This window comes from Cricetulus griseus, assembly GCF_003668045.3.
Source record: "Cricetulus griseus strain 17A/GY chromosome 1 unlocalized genomic scaffold, alternate assembly CriGri-PICRH-1.0 chr1_1, whole genome shotgun sequence".
Taxonomy (NCBI): Eukaryota; Metazoa; Chordata; class Mammalia; order Rodentia; family Cricetidae; genus Cricetulus; species Cricetulus griseus.
In genome coordinates, this window is record NW_023276807.1 from 173,879,972 (window position 1) to 173,898,751 (window position 18,780).

An 18,780-nucleotide genomic window follows, 5' to 3' on the forward strand; every position below is an offset into this window, starting at 1 on the left:
TTAGAGCCACTTATTTAATTCAGTTTTGTTTCCACCATCTCATCCCCTCTAATGGCCTCAAACTCACACACTTAATTTATCTTCTGCCTCAGTCTCCTGAGTAGAATGGGACTACAGGGGCCTGGTCTAAATTCAGTTCTAGAATGAGAGAGAAACACTCTACTGAATATCTTTCGTTTTTGTTTTTGTCATTTTTAATTTCTTACTTTCATTTTACATTCCAGCCACGGTTCTCCCTCCCACCCCTTACGGCCCCTTCAACTCCTCCCACCCCTCCTCACCTCTCCCCAGTCCCCTCCTCCTCATTGGTAAGGGCTTCCATGAGGAGTCAACATAGTCTGGCATAATAGGTTGGGGCAAGACCAAACCCCTCTTGCATGCACTATGACTGAGCATGGCATCCCATCATAGGAAATGGACTCCATGAATGTCTTTCTAAATAAAGTCTTAACAAAAACTATCAACTTTGTAAGTTTCAGCTCTATATCATGACTAATTAAGGGAGTGTTAAGCAGAAAATAAGATTTATTTGGTTTTCAAAGTAACTTATCAACTTCTATAATCTTTTGTTTGTTTTTTGTTAAACTCTAATAAGTACATCCTGCATTTTTGTCATTGACAGTTACTATCAAGAACTTAAATAGATAAATGGCTATGAAATTTACCCACCCTTAAGCAGGATCAGCCAGGATTAGCCAGGTGTAAAGACTAGAATGAATGTTCAGAGCCAAGAAAGCAGCATACATGATGGCCATGTAGAGGCTATGGTCTAGACCAGTTCGTTTTACAGTCCAAGGAATATGTATGCAGATAGATCTAGTACATAACTGAGAAAACAGGCTCTTTGTGATTAGGGAAACGAGCCTAAATTGTAGTTATAGGTCAGCGAAATTTTTAATTTTTATTTTTATGGGCATAGCTAATATTTGAAGCATTTTGACACTAGAACAGACTATCTGATGACTGAGGTGTATATGACCTTCCTCTAGTCCATGTCTTTATCTTTACCACACTTGGCTTTCCCCTTAGATCAGTGGCCTCCTGCCCTCTTCTGTTGGTGTCTGTTAGGTTCATTTCTTATTCTTTTTCTCTACTTTATGCAGTGTCAATAACCTCATCCCTTTGTGCCCTGAGTTTTGCCCACTTAAAACAGTAACTGTTCAATCTCTGTCTCAGCTATAATGTCTCAAGCTCCTATGCTTATGCAGTCAGCAGAATGCTCGAAGCCCTTGAACTTAACATGGCTGAAATGAGCTCATTACCCTGATTTGAGGCTCTGCCTTGTTTCCCATCTTGTTGCTTTCACTACTTTTCTACCAACTCAGTCAGAGAGACTTCTCTGGGATGTTTACTCTGGTCCTTCTTAAGCAGAATTGTTCACATTCCCTTGAACCACTGCTGTCGTTCACTCTATTTTGACTTGTGTTGTATAAACCAGTGTAGCTACCTACCAATTTCCCTGTCCTTACCAATAATTTTGGGTTGGAGTCAGCCTTATAGTGCCTCACAGAATACATCTCTTGCTTATTTTCTTTCCATAATTTGAAAATGTTTTTTCTAGTCTGTAGGAACATTAAGTATAGGCACTGATTGTGTGAGTAACTTTTGGAGTACTTAGCTATTGACTTCATAGTTCCTTTGACAAACAAGAGTCTACCTTATTCTTTATGATTTGCCTAAATGGTTTTATCTCACTGAGTATATCAGAATGTTAGGGTTATAAGCAGTGTCATTTGTAACTGGTAAATGAAATAAAGTAAAACATTTCTCAAGTGGAACATGTTTAAAAAAACTTACCTTCTATGAAGAAACTATTGAGTGAAATTTTATCTTTAAAATATGCATTTCTAATTTACTTTTACTCATGATTGGGTTTGGCTTTTTTTTTTTTTTTTTTTTAACAAATAGGGTGATCCTGATACCCCAGTAGTGAAAGTAGAATTTGATGAAGAATTTAGTGGAACACCAGTAGAAGGTACAGGAGAAGAGACATTGACCCCATCAGCTCCTGTAAATAAAGGTCCCAAACCCAAAAGGGAGAAAAAGGAGCCTGGTAAGGCAATGGAATGCTTTTGTGTATGTTTTGTTTAAGAAAGAAAAGAACTGTGGGGTATTCCTACTGATTTTGATTCATTGATTGATTGATTTTTAGTAGTTCCTGTAATACCTTTAGTTTTCTATACATTTCTATTTTTATAATGAACCTTTTCATAGAAAAGCTTTGATAGAACTTTGAATAAGTATTTATATGCATATTACCATTGTCATGCTTTTAGGTACCAGGGTTAGAAAAACACCCACATCAGCTGGTAAACCGAATGCAAAGAAAGTGAAGAAACGGAACCCTTGGTCAGATGATGAGTCCAAGTCAGAGAGTGACTTGGAAGAAACAGAACCTGTGGTTATTCCAAGAGATTCTCTGCTCCGGAGAGCAGCTGGTATTGTTATACACTTTATATTTATTTTATTGTATAGTATCATTGGCTATCAATTGGCTTCAATAGTATTATCAGTGTCACTAGAGAATTCAATCACTCTGAATAAAGACAGAGTGAATAATATTGTTTTTAAAGATCTGTTTTATATATATAGGTGTGTCACTTATGTGTATGTCTATGCAATGGGTGTGTGTCTGGTGCCTGCTGAGAGCAGAAGAGTGCTGGACCATCTGGAACTTTAGTTATGGATGGGTGTGAGCTGCCATGTGAGTGCTGAGAACCACTCCTCGGTCTTCAAGAACAGTGTTCTTAACCACTAAGAAATCTCTCCAGCCCCAAAGCATGTCTTCTTACTGAATTTTATTATTAAAGCTTAAATAATGCTCCCTCTATGGCTTTGGGATATTTGTTAAAAAGCAAACAAGCAAACCAAAAACCCCAAACCCAAAACCCAAAACCCCAAAATTGTAGTATTGGTAGCAGTGATGTTCTATTGGAAACACTCAGTGTCTATATTCTGCCACTTATATCTGAGAGTTCTCTTTCCTGTTACTGATTGTTTGTACTCAGTTCTTTTAAATATAAGGTTAAAGTTGGACTACAGTAGCTTGTCTTGCATATGATTTGATCTTCCCTGAATATTCATTAATTGGAAGTATTCAGATAATTAAAATTTGTTTTATGAATTTCCTCACATTTTCTTAAGTTGTTAACTCATTAAAATGAGTGTTACAACTTTATGGTTAATTAATTATGGCAAATACATTTTTGATTGCATGCCAGGCCATAAATTCTTTCTCTCATCAAGTGGGTAAGTTACTTTTCTTAATAGGTATAGGTATAAGTGATATGGGTGAATAATTAACGTGGTTGGATTAAATTACATGAAAACTAATGCTTCAAAATTATGTTTATCTTTTCTATATATGAAAAGTGAAATATGACATTATTGAGTGTGCAAATAGTTTAAAAATTCTCCTCTATAATGTGTGCTAGAAGTTAAAATAAAACCTGCTTGCATTATGCTAGTATGCCCTTCTCTATAGTTGTTTCCTATCTTATCCATGAGAAAATTTACCTTCTTCTTTCCTTCTTTCTTTCTTTCCTTCCTTCCTTCCTTCCTTCCTTCCTTCCTTCCTTCCTTCCTTCCTTTCTTCCTTCCTTCCTTCCTTGTGATGACAGTGTCTTATGTAGCTAAGACTAGCCTCAAACTTACTATGTAGCTGAGAATGACCTTGATATCTTATCCTCCCAACTCTTCCTACCCAGTGCTTGGATTACAGGCATGTACCAGCATGATCAGTACATGCATTACTGGGACTTGAGTTCAGAGCTTTTTGTGTACTGAGCAGTACTTGCCAACTCAGCTGGTCCTTATAATTGTTATTTTAATAACCATAAAGGGAAATAAATATTTTGCTTAGACAAGCTAAAAAAAGCTTAGCATTTTTAAAAGAATGTTAATTGTTGTCATTTGTAATTAATGGGGACTCATATTAATAGTCCTTGTACAGGGGACATTTAACACAATACTATACCAATCACCTTTTCTGGGTTTTTAACTAATATGTAAGTATAATGATCAACATCCTAAACAAGTAGTCCCATCAGTATTTCTTGTTCTAACAGAGTAATATCCCAGCCTCCTGGAAAGTGTAAAGTAGATATCATACTTTAAGGACAAAGTATAGGCTTTTATTTTCTAAATGTTCATCTTTTCCTTATATACTTTAAAAATATTTTAAGTGGTAAATATAAGATTTTGAGTTTCACATTCTTTTGTTGTTCTTTAGTTAGTCCCTGTCTATGTCACCCAGGGTGGCACCAAAGCTCTAGGTACAAGTGATTCATCGTCAGCCTCCTAATTATCTGGAAGTATGAATACATGTCACTGTGTCCTGTTAACATTCATTTCTATTTTCCTCCTAGCTGAAAGACCTAAGTACACCTTTGATTTCTCAGAAGAGGAGGAGGAGGATGCTGATGATGATGATGACAATAATGATTTAGAAGAACTGAAAGTTAAGGCATCTCCCATAACAAATGATGGGGAAGATGAATTTGTTCCTTCAGATGGCTTAGATAAAGATGAGTATGCTTTTTCTCCAGGCAAATCAAAAGCTACTCCAGAGTAAGTAATACAACAATGATTATCCAATAAGCTCTTACCATGAGTGCCGATTCTAACTAAAGGTTTCTTTATGAAATAATTTGTTTGTTAACACTGTAGCTCTTCCCTAGCTGTTGCTGTAGGCTAATGGAAAGACTGGCAAGCTTTTTCATGAAGGGCTTTTGAAGAAATGTTTTGTATGTCCCTGTCATATGACTTTGTAACAGCTGTTCATTGCTGCCCTTGTAGTAAGAAAGTAGCCTCAGACAACATGTAAATAAATGAGAATAGTTTGTTCCAGTAAAATGTTGTTTCCAAAAATATTATTATCATTGAATGTATTCAGACAGTTCCTTTGGGTAATGTTTCTAGATCTTTAGAATTAGAAAACTTGTTTTTCCAGTTGATTTGTCCATGATTACTTTTATTGCTTTTGATGTAGGCTAGCATTAACATGGAGAATGTGATATTGTGAACCAATTAGTGTTTTTTATTATTCTTATTAACAAAAAGTCATTGTAACTCAATATAATCAACTGTGACCAGTTTCTAAAGAAACTACCACCTGTGGTCTGCCTTCAGGAATGGTATGACTACCTGGTATGATAGGGAGGCCACCTTTTTCTTTGGACCTTTGCTGATAATGTAGAATTAAGTTAGTGTCACTTTGAATAACTTTAAAACCATTGCCCAGTTTCCATTCTTATTTTATGTTAAATCAGTATTTTTTATCATATATCTGTATTCATATACTTACTTACATAAATTTGTGAGGAAAGGGGCAGGGTGCAGGTGTTGCCCTATCTTTAATTGAAAAGAAAAACCCTAAAGTTTTGTTGATTATAAACATGCAGTGTATATTATGTAGGGTATTTATTACATCCTCTTTTTGATATTTTCTTTCTAATAGAAAATCATCACATGACAAAAAAAGTCAGGATTTTGGGAATCTCTTTTCATTTCCTTCATATTCTCAGAAGTCAGAAGATGGTATGTTCTTTTAGTCTTTTCACTAGTTAATTATTATATGATTGTTGTACTTGGTAGAGAGAAAAATTAGAAAAACCATTAGGCCAGGATTTAATTGCAGAGTTTTTCATGAGTGGAAAACTTTACTTTTTGCCCAATGTGATTAAGACTTACTATCTGGTTAGAATAAGCATTATGGAGGCATGTGGGCAGATGTGCTAGACAGATGCTAGCCTGTTGAGTATAGTGTCTATATATAAGATTTAATAATGAGAAATACATAAAAAAAGAAAATTTGGAAGATTGAATTTTGATTTTTACAGTGATGTGAATCTCTTTACAGGTATTCGATAAGGTACAGATTGTCTTACCAAATTCTTATAGCTGAAATAATAAAATTTTCAAAGGAGAAAATATAACCAGAATGTCTTTTTAGTGAATATATTTTTTTTGTGTGTAGAATTTTTAAGGTACTTAGTTTATTACCTTTATTATGTATGTATGATGTATATGATGTGTGTTCCATGTGGAGGCCCAAGGTTGATGGCACAAGTCATCTTCAATGTTGTTCACTTTATATATTGAGGCAGCTCTCTTCTTGAGCTTGAAATTTGCCATTTCAGCTAGCATGGCTGGTCAGTTTTTGGTGTAGGAGGAATTTCCTTTCTCTGCTTATTGTGGTATGAGATCTCAGGCAGGACACTATGCCTCCTTTGCTTTCCTATGGGTTTTACTTGCAGAGCAAAGGCATTCATGGCTGAGCCATCTTCCCAGCCCATTTTGGATTTTAAAATACATTCCTACAGACACACCTAGACTTGGTACATTTTAAGTGTAGATAAACATTCATTGTTAACACAGCTTGCCAAAACAATCATATATTAAGTCCAAGAGGCCATTTAAAAATTTCTTGTTATGGTTTGAGGGAGGGAAGAGTTGATTGCTAAATTAACTAATTTGTGCACAAAAGCTGAAGCTGGGCATGATGGCACATGCCTGTAGTCCTAGCACTTGGGAGGCTGAGACAGGAGAATTGTGAATTTGAAGCCAGTATGGGCTACATTGCAAGACCCTGTCTCCTGCCTCAAAAAAAGTAAACAGGAGGTAAGTTTACTTTTAAAATGAGTCTTCAATGATTTGTTGATTTAAAAATATGAGTGCTTACTGCTCTTTTAGATTTGGGCATTAGCACTAATTATATAGAATGATTAACAGTGTTTGTATAAATACAGAAGTTATCATGGTGGAGCCTTTTCACTAGAAAACAAATCACTAGTATATACTTCTGAACAGTTATTTTTTTAAATAGTACTTTTGGTACTATTAATTTTCACTGCCATGTGCATTTGTATATTGTTTCACAACAGAAGTAACATTTTTGAGGTATAACATTGGTATATTTTCTATTTTCAGCTGTTTGTATGTTGTGGATTATATGATCAAAATAGAAACTTACGAGATCAATTTATTAGCTAAGGAGAAGTCATCAAAGAATCAGTTTACTCAGAGGTCTTTCTAGAGTCTCTTTACTAAAAAAAGGCTTTGAAATTTTTAGATTCAGCTAAATTTGATAGTAATGAGGAAGATACTGCTTCTGTTTTTACACCATCATTTGGTCTGAAGCAAACAGATAAAGTTCCAAGTAAAACAGTTGCTGCTAAAAAGGGTAAGTACTTTATACCTGATTGTGTTATTACATAAGTTATGTAGAGGTGATTGATGTGAAAAGGAATTTAATGTAATTTGAAACTACTTGCATGAGTACTTCATTATGAAACTTACAATTAATATTACAATATTACAATGTTAAGAGAACTCCCTTTGATTTCTAATAATGTGAAGGGATTGCTAAAATGTCTGTTAGACCATATTTTTAAAATGCAGTTTCCTCCTCCACTTTCAAGTGTTTGGTTTTTAAGTCCATAATCTGTACATGAAGTAAAACATGCTAAGATTGTAGTTTAGCCAGGTAGTGGTGGTGCATTCCTTTAATCTCAGCATTTGGGAGGCAGAGGCAGACCAACACCCCCCAAAAAAGGGTGGGGGATGATTGCATAAAGCTTTTGTCATTATAAAATAATCCCATGATATTTAAATTGGTACTTTGGATACTCTCTAGGCCCTACCCCTTACTGAAGCACTCTTGGAAGTTGATAACTCTTGGGGAGGGGTGTCATTCTTTAAGGGTATTCCTACTGGTAGGACAGGCACTAGTTGTACTTGGTGGGTTATAAAACAATGAAATTGGATGAGGGACATGCTGAGGTGAATATGTGAGAAGTTGGAAAAGGCACATACAGTAGATGCTAATCATGTTTCATTGTATAAATATGAAATTCTCAAGAATAAGTAATTACAACAAAAGATAGTTTTTCTATAAAGCTCTTTGTTATATTGGGAAGAGAAAACATTTTATCTTGATTTTACGATCTGTTAGTTCTGCTTCTTTCCACTCCTTACATGGAACACTGGTCAATACAATTTTCTGAATTATAGCTTTTTCCCTATAACCATAGTCTTAGATTGTTTATGAAATGCTGAGTTGATTCATTAATGTTATATAACATGCAAATCATGTACCTTGGTCTCTTTGAAGTCACATCTAGTTGAGATATTAAATTATATGGACTGTTCCCTAAAAGAAAAGAAAATTTATAATATACATCATAGAGGCATGTGTATTGAGTATAGCAGAAAAACAATCCTGACCATCTTAAAGTCCATGTTTTATCTGAATGCACTAGACCTGTGATTGACAAGGCTGCTTAGAGAAGCATGTGTAGCTAGCAGTCTAGGTGGCTGCCCATAACAGGCTCCTCTCACTTCTCCAGGACAAGTTGGCCCATGTCTGCATTTCTTTATCTGATGACTTTGACTTTGCAGTTGTGCTAGACTATTAACTCTCCCCCTTCCCCTAGCTCCCTTGCACCAGTGATTTAGGAAAGCTGGTATAGAAGTAGATCAGTGAGTGTCCTTGCCTCTCAGATTCTGACTCTGGGACTGTTGTATTGGCTCTCCAAAGTTCCCCCAAAAGATTATTTAAGTTCTCAGAGTAATGACTGGCTTGATAACTTACTCATGACTAGCTGCTCTTCGTTGTCTCAATTCTATACTTTCTTTCATTACCTACTGGGTAAATATTTACTCTTGAATCCATAGCCTGACATTAGTCAGGTTCTGCTTCTGGAGAACTCAGACTGAGACAGACTCTACAGTTTCCTTTCAAAACATTTTTGGGGCTGGGGAGATGGCTTGGGGGTTAAGAGCACTTGCTGTTCTTTCAGACAACCTGAATTCAGTTCCCAGCATCCATATCAGGTGACTCACAACCACTTGTAATTCTAGTTCCTTGGATCTGATGCCATCTTCTGGTCATGTGAGCACTGCATGCACATGGAGCACATAAAGAAAAACAGGCATGTGTGCATATACATGTAAATTTTTAAGCAATCAAAAACATTTTACTGTAGGGCCAGTATCCCTTCTTGAAATCTGTCACCCTGTTTCCTTCATTAAGCTAATGGGTTAGTTTAACATTAACTAAAAGACAAGACTACCCTAACTTATTTAGCTGTTTCTCTATTAGCTAGATAGGTCTTGTGTTAGTTGAACTAGGAAACTGTCTTCAAAGACTTCAGCAAGATCTCCTTATCTCCTTCCTGAAATAAAATTTACAGATAGTATCTCAAGGGACATATCATGCCCCTCCCACCTTAGAATTATATACATTAACCCTGAGTTACATATATTACAGTCCACATTATATTTTGTAGTTCCAATATTTTGCAGCAAAAGGCATCCTATAATATTTAGATATCTGACCTAATTTGATTGAGGGTTTGAAAGTGCCACATAACTTCTTCAAGCTTGAAAACACTACGAGAGAAAGCTGTAGTCCCTATTGCCTTGCTGTGATGAATCTGCATTCATGCTAGCTGCCTTTGAATTCCTGAGGTAGATTTAGTCATGAGGACACAGAGGGAGTAAAAGCCATAGCCTTTGGCCACCTCTACCATATGTAGAGGTTCTTCCTGCTATTAGCCAGTGAGGGGCATTATGTTGAGTATCTCATCTTGAGTTTCAATTCTGTTTTTCCATCAAGTCAACAACACTTCAGTTTTTAAAGCACAGTCTGCAGTTCATTTCAGTCTATCTAATACATTTGTTTTCCAGACTCATTGTTTTTTTCCAGACAGGGTTTCACTGTGTAGCCCTGGCTATCCTGGAACTTACTCTGTAGACCAGGCTAGCCTCAAACTCACAGAGACCCACCTGCCTCTGCCTCCGGAGTGGTGGGATTAAGGCATGTGTCACCACTCCCTGGCTTTCCAGACTCATTTTTGTTACACAAGTTAAAAGTGAGTATTAGTGTTTACATGGAACTACAGATGAAAAGTAAACACAAGACTTGTTTTAAAAACATATTATGGCAAAGTGAGGCCTTGCATCTACTGCTCTAGGATTTTCATGTTTCTTCCCACATAAAAAAGCCAAGACTAGGTTTCACATTTGGAGGGAAATGAGTTGCTTCATATTTGTTCTATTTGAGGACCCCATAAAAATGCTTTTCCCTACTAATCATTTTTTATAAGCTAGAACTTAGTGTGTGGTTATAATTAGTGTGTCAGAGATACTTTTTTAGTCATGAATATATATATTTAAAAGATACTGTTTAATTCCTTTTAATGCCCCGTGCTTAAAATATTTCAATTGAATCACATAAAATTATGCATAATTGAATAAGACTCATTTTGTCATTCATGGGATGATATTTGCCTTTATATTGGCACCAAGCAGAGAGAAACCATTTCTTGGCTACTCAGCTTCTTGTCAGCAATTAAAAAAAATAAATAAATAAAAAAGAGTCCACTGTTACAGAACTCACTTCAGCTTGGTTTGTTGGTAAATATATTACAGTGGCCAACTTAAAGGATGTTTGCTTAATAGGTAAACCACCTTCAGATACAGCCCCTAAGGCCAAGAGAGCACCTAAACAGAAGAAAGTTGTAGAGACTGTAAACTCTGACTCAGATTCTGAATTTGGCATTCCAAAGAAGACTACAACACCAAAAGGTGAGGACTGTCTTTGTATAACCCTTAAACACTTGCTATAAGGAAAGGATTTTGTTATTAATAAAGTAGTATTAAAGGACATAAAGCAGTTTAGAACATTACTCATCAGTTTAAACATTGACAAGATTAGCTAGCTATACTAAAAATAAGCTTAAAAGATGCTACAATGAACTAACTCCCTTGAGTTTCTCCCACCTCTGTCTCTCACTTCCATTGTATGGCATATTTGAGGCAGGATCTTATTCTATAGGCCAGAGAAATAGAATAGGAAGAAAGCTAAGAAAACTATCATAGAGCCTGTGGAAGTCATAATGTAGGAATGTGTGTTGAAGCCTTGGTAAGTCTATCAGCTGTGACAGGTAACTTAAGCACTCTTGTAACAAGTTTTGTTCCTAGTTTCAAGAGTCATATTAGCAAAATGCTAGTCTTTTTATAAGGGCTTAGTACTGAAACTTATTTTCAGGATTTCTCACTTGTTTTAAGTGTATTTTTAAAATACTCTTTAGTCACATGTACTCCGGAATTAAAATGGTGCTGTCAAAGTATACGAATGTCACTTAAGGCAAGAGGGTAGGATTGCAGGCTCCACTATTGGATGTAGAAATAATTATAAGACTTGGGCATCTGTCTTGTATTTTGTTGACCTTTGAGAGGAAAACTCTTTTCATGTATTTTTAAGGTAAAGGCCGAGGGGCCAAGAAAAGGAAAGCATCAGGCTCAGAAAATGAAGGTGATTATAACCCTGGGAGGAAACCATCTAAAACAGCCAGCAAGGTAAGCAAGTACACCTCAACATGGCTCAGGGTCTGCACTGCATGTGGTCACTCCCTGTTAGAATGCCAGGGAGAGCTCTACATTCATTTCTCGCCAATGGGAGAGTACTATAAGTCAACTTACTATAGAATCTCCTACTTTATTGATTGAACTATTGTAGTTGTGTGCTACTTGAATATTAGAATATTCTTATAAACAGGTTAATTTAATTTTTAAAAATTGAGTTTGTTTGACTGTGCCTAGTGGTCTTAATTAATCTGACCCTTTAGAATCCCTTTCTCTTTTGAGTAAATAAGACACTTATTTTCTCTTCCTATTAAAACTTAAAAATATACATATGGATGGTTATAGCTTTATAACTTGTTCTTTACCATCAATTCCCTTCTCTATCTCTTGCCTGTTCTGTGACTTTTAAAATATTTTATCAACACTGTGATAGTGTATGCTACATACTGTGTATAGCTTTGTTCTGCTGGCATGAATTCTGAATATGTTCTTAGAAATAGAGCAACTTGAATAATTTCCGATGTTAACATTGTGTATACTTATTGAGTAAGAAAAAATTTCAGAATAGTGATGCTGCATTGATGAGGCTATAACTTGATAACATAAGAGCCCAAAGTTGCTAATTACTTACTATATTTAATCTTGTTTCTTTCATCCATAATTCATTTTAGGCCTAAGTTAGCATGCCAATTCTAATTTTTAAAGTATGATTGATTATTGGCAATACACCATAAGTGTAAGTATAAGGAATAACTAGTTCTTAACCATAGGCTTTCCTTAACTTCGGGATTTTTAATCTTTTGTATTTTTTGGGGGGGGGTCTAGAAACCGAAGAAAACATCTTTTGATCAGGATTCAGATGTAGACATCTTTCCCTCAGACTTCACTTCTGAACCACCTGCTCTGCCACGGACTGGTCGGGCTAGGAAAGAAGTAAAATATTTTGCAGAATCTGATGAAGAAGAAGATGTTGATTTTGCAATGTTTAATTAAGTGCCCAAAGAGCACGAACATTTTTCAAAAATATCTTGTGTTGTCCTTTGTCTTTTCTGTCTCAGAATTTTGTACATCTGGCTTATTTTAATGTGATGATGTAATTGATGGTTTTTTATTATTGTGGTAGGCCTTTTAACATTTTGTTCTTACACATACAGTTTTATGCTCTTTTTTACTCATTGAAATGTCATGTGTTGTCTGATTGGCTTGTAGAATTGTTATAGATTACCGTGCATTAGCACAGATTTTAATTGTCATGATTGCAGACTACAGACCTGCTTTTTGAAATGAAATTTAAACATTAAAAATGGAACTGTGTTCTCAGACTCTTTACTGAAGGTGAAACCATAGTAAAAGTTCCCACACACAATTAAAATAAATATATTTATTCTTTGCCAGGAGACTCCATGGAAAAAGGTAAACAGTATATGAACATAGAAAGCACTGTTAAACCATCTCAATGTACAAACAGAGCCAGTGAAAGTACATCACAGACTTTTGCTAATATATCAAAAACAAAAAATTCCACTAGTGCTTACATGAGAACTCAGAACCTGACACTTGAGTCTGTCAACCACTCTACCACAGCTGTCACTCTGCGTCATAGTGATTGAACAAGGCCAGAAGAGGCCACTTGCCTATACCTTCAAGCATCAAGACTGGGGGAAATCCCAGGATCAGGCGTGAGTCAGGAAGGACACTGGGCTACTAGAGTCCAGGCAGACTAGCCTGCTGATTATCCTGTGATATCTCTCCAATGGCTTGTGAACAGGTAAACAAACTTACTAACACTGGACAGTGTTTTTGCCTTGGAGGCTATCATGACTGTAAAAATGCATCTTTTTTTCATTCGGTAGTTGTGTCATTAAGGAATACACCACTTTTAATTTAAAGTGACATTAACAATTGAACAAATGACATTTGATTAACTGAACTGGCAGTTACACTGATACAGAATTCTCTTCTGCTAGTGCAGTGAAGTGGTATATTCTATCTGGGCAACACAAAAGAAAGGATGCAGCTTGAGCATCAAAAAGCAAGGAGAAGCTTCCACATTACTTAAACCAGAGCGTCTTTAGTCTTATCCTGTACTGTACAAAGGTCCTGGTTCCTTACCATGAGGCCTTGTTATTCATGAAAGCAAGATGTACAGTGATGTACAGTAGTCTGCTCCATAACCTTGGTGTCTTGGTTATTGAGTTTGCAAGACAAAAGAAAGCACCAACGTACAGGATAGAAAGAACAAAGCCATACTTCTGTATGTACAAAGTCTTCAGAAACTTAACCAGGGCTAAATCATCTCAACTGGGTCTTTGCCATGCATCTTGACTGTTCAGAGAGGAAAATAGAAGCTCTTAACTAGTTTCTGGTGGCATGAAATGGCTGAATTTCAGAATTTGAAAAGTTTGTATTTCTAGGCAAGTTACACAGTAAGGAATATATATTGATACATATGAAAACTTCTTGGTCCTTTTGGAGTTTAACATATTTCAGTCCAAAAACTAAGCAGCAGTAAAAATGTTTTCCTTGCATTTTCACTTCGGAACTGAAGGTCCTGGGGAATGTCTGCAGTAGCTGGTAGTGTCTCACTGCAGCAGTGGTGACTGACTGACTCCACTGTTCTCCACTGAGCTGGGTGAGACACTGGGACTGTGCTCTGCTGTGTTCCCACTTGAACTTGGGGTCAAGGGTTCATGTCCTTCAGAATTCTCCAGCATTTCCTGAATGAGAGGTGGCATTGATCCAGGAATTTCCATTTTCAAGGTAATTACACGTTCTGCACCTTTTTTGAAAGATAATAGAAAACTTGTTAGATACGTGGTCGGATAGATATGAAGGAACCAACATTCACCTTCAGGGGTGTGTGAAAGGGTTGTGAAATACAGGTCTTTGTGAAAAGAACCTGTTTATTAGAAGTAAAAATATAAAGGTATTTACAGTGGGAATGTGGGCCACCAGAATGTCAGTGTCAGGTGTGCTTTGAGATCCCAATCAGATTGATTTTGAGGTGGAGGCTGATCCAACACTCCCTTTGAATACAGAATATGTACTAACAGTACTCCAGAGGCTGGCTGAGTTTGGTTCATTTTCACTTTAAGGAAAAGCTGTAGAAATGTGTAATGTGCAGATTAGATAGTTGCAGTGCTTCAGTCAGACTCCATAAATTTACAAAGAGAAGTTCCTGATGAAAGGTCAGAAAATATAGGTGAAGGGATGGGTGGTTTCCACAATGGAAGGATGGACTTGAGTCCCCAACGTGTAGTGGTTTTCTGCAATCCAGTCCAGAACAGGATGCTTCTATGCCATCACAGATCCCACAGCCCTTCATGCAGCTGGTTATAAATAACAGGAAAACTGCTTCAGAAACATGTGGCTAGGGTTTTTATGGACTCTGTTAATATGGTACTTGGGAGATTTCTATTCATGGTTATTAGTCCTCAGATCAGTGGCATCTATGGAGAGTGATGTTAACAGCCCTATTTACAAACATACATACATACATACATACATACATACATACATACATAATTACTCCACTCAAGCATTGGTCTCTTTTTTTTGTTTCTCTTAAACCCATGCTGGGATAAACTTAGAATTTATCACTGGACAAGTTCACTTTGTGCATTTACGACCTTCTGAAATGGAGCATGTGTGTCATGGCTTGCCGAGATCCTCAGGTATGGAGTCTGCTAATGACAGTTAATAGCATAGCTGGCACAAGGAATAGTTGCTGAGTCATCTCTACATAGAAAAGCCCTCTGCACTCAGCTGTGAGATGGCTCTAGGCATTTGTATAATTGCCTGAGTTGCCACATAGAGTGAGAATCATGAGGTGAGACTATTTATATCTCTCAACCAGGCAAGAATTCCTTTACACAGAATTACAGTAGTTAACTTGCCTACACCAGAGCTGCAGCCACGGTGACCCCCAAGTCTTACTCATTTGTTTCTAGGGATTAGGATGCAAAGGAAAAACAGGACAAGTGTAATAGAAATCTGAGTATGAAATGCATACACTCAAAATTAAATACACTATGAAGAAATGGCAAAATGGCTTAGAGGGCGAAGAGCTGGCTGTGCAAGCTAGTTGACTTGGTACCCTAGAATGAATGTAGAGATGGAAAGAGAAGGAACTCCACATAATTGTCTCTTAACTTCCAAGGGCATGCATACAAGCCCCAACAATAATTATTTAAAAAGTTAATACACTGTCTAGAAGAGTTGCTCTTCTAACTAGCCATCCCATTTGAAAACTGAATAATCTCTTAGTATCACGGGGTAGTGGTATCTGCTTTCTGCTTCTCTTAATCTCAGGCCAGAGACAATGTCAAGAGTCTTCTTAAAGAACCCTGAGGAACTCTTTAACCGTGTGCACATATGGGTGCTCAGATGATTCTTAGCTCCTTTTGATTTCTGTGGGGCAGACGTTCCAACTTAGGCAGTCAGGAGACTCCTAAGATTAAAGCATGGCTTTTAAAAAGCAAAGCTGGCAAAGCTCTGCCCTCCCCTCTGTCCTTGAAGACATACCTTTAGCGCTGATGCTGCGGAGATCTGTGATTTTCATTAAGATCTTTGGAAACATGTGGGGCTTGCTGGGCCGACGTTTTCTAATGTAAATCTTTAGTGCTTCCAGCAGTGGTTCTTGGAGCTTGTCTACTTTTGTTGGTTCCTCAAGGTCCTGGCGGTCTGGATAGCAGGAGAAAGTATTCACTCTTTAGTGACCCAAGGCTGAAGGACTACTGCCCATCCCCTTCTTTCCCATTCCTCCTGTACAGTGGCTTTATTTAGTGACTCAGTCGCACACTAACCTGAATAAATGCAATTGCTTTAAGCGGTGATAGTTGTTCTTTCGTTAAGCATATTTTGATGCCCACTTGATCTGGTTCAGAGTCAAGAATTCCCTTCATGACCAGATGGTGTCAGTATTGAACTGAACAAAAAAGCACATTGGGCAGGCTGGCTATGAAAGCCAGGTAGAAAAACCTACCCCTTAATTACAGCCATTACTTTTAAACTAATGTTGGCTTCTGGTTAGTCAGCAGGGGTCACTACAAAGAAGGGCCATACTTTACTCCAGTCCACCAGGCATACACCAGCATGGTAGGGGATCCCAGACAGTGATTTGAATCATTCTAGCAATATTAAGAAATAACATGCAAGTCATTTGGGTCACCACTAAAATGTCCTTAGGCATATAGCAGTATGATCCTGCCTTTACAAATGTCCCTGTTTCCCACAAGAGAAACTGGACAAACTGTGTTTTGGCATATCTTTCAGAGCAGAAGGAGCTCATATACCACTACTTAATTTACAACAGGAGAAAGTACAACTGTCCCCGGCATGAGAGTTGTATCCACTGCCTTTCTTCATGCAGTGAAGAACGCACACGGAGAACCCCAGTGGACCCGCATGCTGTCCTATGACTTGTTCTGTGTGGGATCTCATGAAGGTCCCAGGGTGTCACTACCTCCACAGATTAAGCAGATGGCACTTAGAAGGCCTGTTTCTGTGTCATCCATTTCCAAAGGCAGGAGCTGGTTGGCAAAGGTGAACACAAGGTCAGTCAGTGGACCGAAGCCAGCATTGTGCATCTGGGTTCGATTCAGAGTAAGGCCATCGGAGAAGGTCATGGTGTCTTGCTCTGGGGTATACCTGGTGCAAATTCTGAGAATCTGGAAGAAAGAAAATATGTATGTCCACTTGCTGGATCACCTATGCTGGCCTGTCCCCATAGCACCCACCAAAGCTACAGTAGATGCAGGGACTCCTGAGGAGCCTGGGCCTCACATGGGCAACATGCCCCATTGTTGAATGTTAGTGTCTTCTTTCATTACGCATAGGCAGATGTCTAAGAACAGAGCTGGGTTATTCAGGGAATAATAAGTGGGACACATATTTTGAGAAATAATGATTGAAATATCTATTTCCTGAGGACTTATCTCTCAGGCATCAAGCCAGGTGCTATGGAGAAGAAGAGGAACAAAATTCTATTTTCAAAAGTTTAGTCAACCAAAAATAAGTAAGGTGATCCTTACCAACTGTGATGGCTAATCTTCATGTCAATTTACAGGATTTAAATTGCTATGGGAACACACACACTTTGGGGCGTGTCTATGATGGTATTTTAGAAGGGCTTAACTGATCAGGCAAGATGCACTCTGAATGCTTTAGTACCATCCTGCAGACTAGGGGATTCCAGACTGAATAAAAAGGGAAGATGCATGAAGTCAACCGAGAACTGGCATTATCTTGGCCCCAGATACAATATGACCAGCCCTTTCACAAACTATAGATCCTCATGGCTTGTATCTTGAAACCATGAGCTCAAATAAACCACCCTTAAGTTGCTTCTATCAGGTATTTGATTGTAGCAACAAGGAAGGTAGCTAATATAACATGTCTTCATTCAGTCTTTCAGAAAAGTCCTGTTTACAGATAAGAGCCCTAAGGCTCAGGCCACATGATTTACTCAGCCTCATAGCTAACAATGAATTTGATTCAAACTCAAGGAAAGGGCTTTCCTTGAGTTTGAATCAAACAGGCAGGCATCAGGAACAGAGTCATCAGCGTGGCAGGGATCAGGAGCAAGTCAAGTTGGGGGTGAGGGCACTTGTACCCCACCATGGAGCACAGACAATTCTAGAAGCCTGTGTTTGTAGTCGTGGCTTACAACCTCACTGTGCTCTGCACCCTGTACTTAGGCACACAGTCATCCTGCAGGACTCCTGCCTTCTCTACCTCACCCTAAATGCTCCAGGCCTGGTGAGCTCTTTGCAGTCATCAGGTCCTTCCCCCAGGGCCTTATCCTCTGTATTCTCACAGAGCAGGACCTTCAGGAAGCAGGCTTCTGCGTTCTGTGTTCCTCCTGCAGACACTCTATGTTGCTCAGCAGAGGTTAAGTCACCTAAGGGAAGTGTCTACCCAGGGTTTCTCCTCACATAGGCTGAGGGTGGCTCACTGAAAGTCCACTGTCATGAGCAATAGGATGGTTATGTGAGGCAAAGCCCTGCCTCTTAGTCATAAGGCTGTATGCATCGTGGTCCCCAGATGGAAGCAATGTCTGCCTTTAAAATCCCTTTACCCTAGCTCCAGCCCCATGGTTTTAAAATAGAACCTGGCCTTCCCTCTGGAGGCTCTGGAAGCTATGGTTGAGGAATTCCCCATTCTCACAGGCATAGAAAGGACCACAGAACTGCTATGGACACGCTGCAGCCCCACCACTGAAGTACTTGGTGTTAGAGCCCCGCTTCCAGGGTATGAGGTGTAGACCTCTGGGGGAGAGTAAGCCTAGGTTGATCATGAGGATGCAGCCCTGAGAAGATATTAGTGCTCATTAGATATGAAGGGACCACAGAACTCAACCCGGTGAGGAAGCAGCTGGAGGGCCCGTGACCTAAAGCCCAAGAGCTTTGG

The 18,780-nt window shown here is 38.1% G+C and overlaps 2 protein-coding genes across 4 annotated transcripts in view; one reads left to right on the top strand and one right to left on the bottom strand.

The window, feature by feature from the left end:
• The window catches only part of Top2b (DNA topoisomerase II beta), a 61,942-nt gene extending 49,258 nt beyond the window's left edge, over positions 1-12,684 (top strand). Inside the window, exons 29-36 of the mRNA XM_027389382.2 lie at positions 1,909-2,053; positions 2,277-2,438; positions 4,368-4,569; positions 5,459-5,538; positions 7,073-7,183; positions 10,465-10,590; positions 11,270-11,364; positions 12,196-12,684. Coding sequence (XP_027245183.1) covers positions 1,909-2,053; positions 2,277-2,438; positions 4,368-4,569; positions 5,459-5,538; positions 7,073-7,183; positions 10,465-10,590; positions 11,270-11,364; positions 12,196-12,363 — 1,089 coding nt within the window. The 3' untranslated portion in view covers positions 12,364-12,684. The remainder of the gene's footprint in view (positions 1-1,908; positions 2,054-2,276; positions 2,439-4,367; positions 4,570-5,458; positions 5,539-7,072; positions 7,184-10,464; positions 10,591-11,269; positions 11,365-12,195) is intronic.
• Positions 12,685-12,736: 52 nt separating this feature from the next.
• The window catches only part of Rarb (retinoic acid receptor beta), a 349,488-nt gene continuing 343,444 nt past the window's right edge, over positions 12,737-18,780 (bottom strand). For 2 of the 3 annotated variants that reach the window (XM_035452138.1, XM_027389383.2), the window contains exons 6-8: positions 16,835-17,039; positions 15,895-16,053; positions 12,737-14,149 (exon numbers count right to left, since the gene is read on the bottom strand). In XM_035452138.1, coding sequence (XP_035308029.1) covers positions 13,953-14,149; positions 15,895-16,053; positions 16,835-17,039 — 561 coding nt within the window. In that variant the 3' untranslated portion in view covers positions 12,737-13,952. The remainder of the gene's footprint in view (positions 14,150-15,894; positions 16,054-16,834; positions 17,040-18,780) is intronic. The other variant, XM_035452139.1, reaches the window with a different exon arrangement.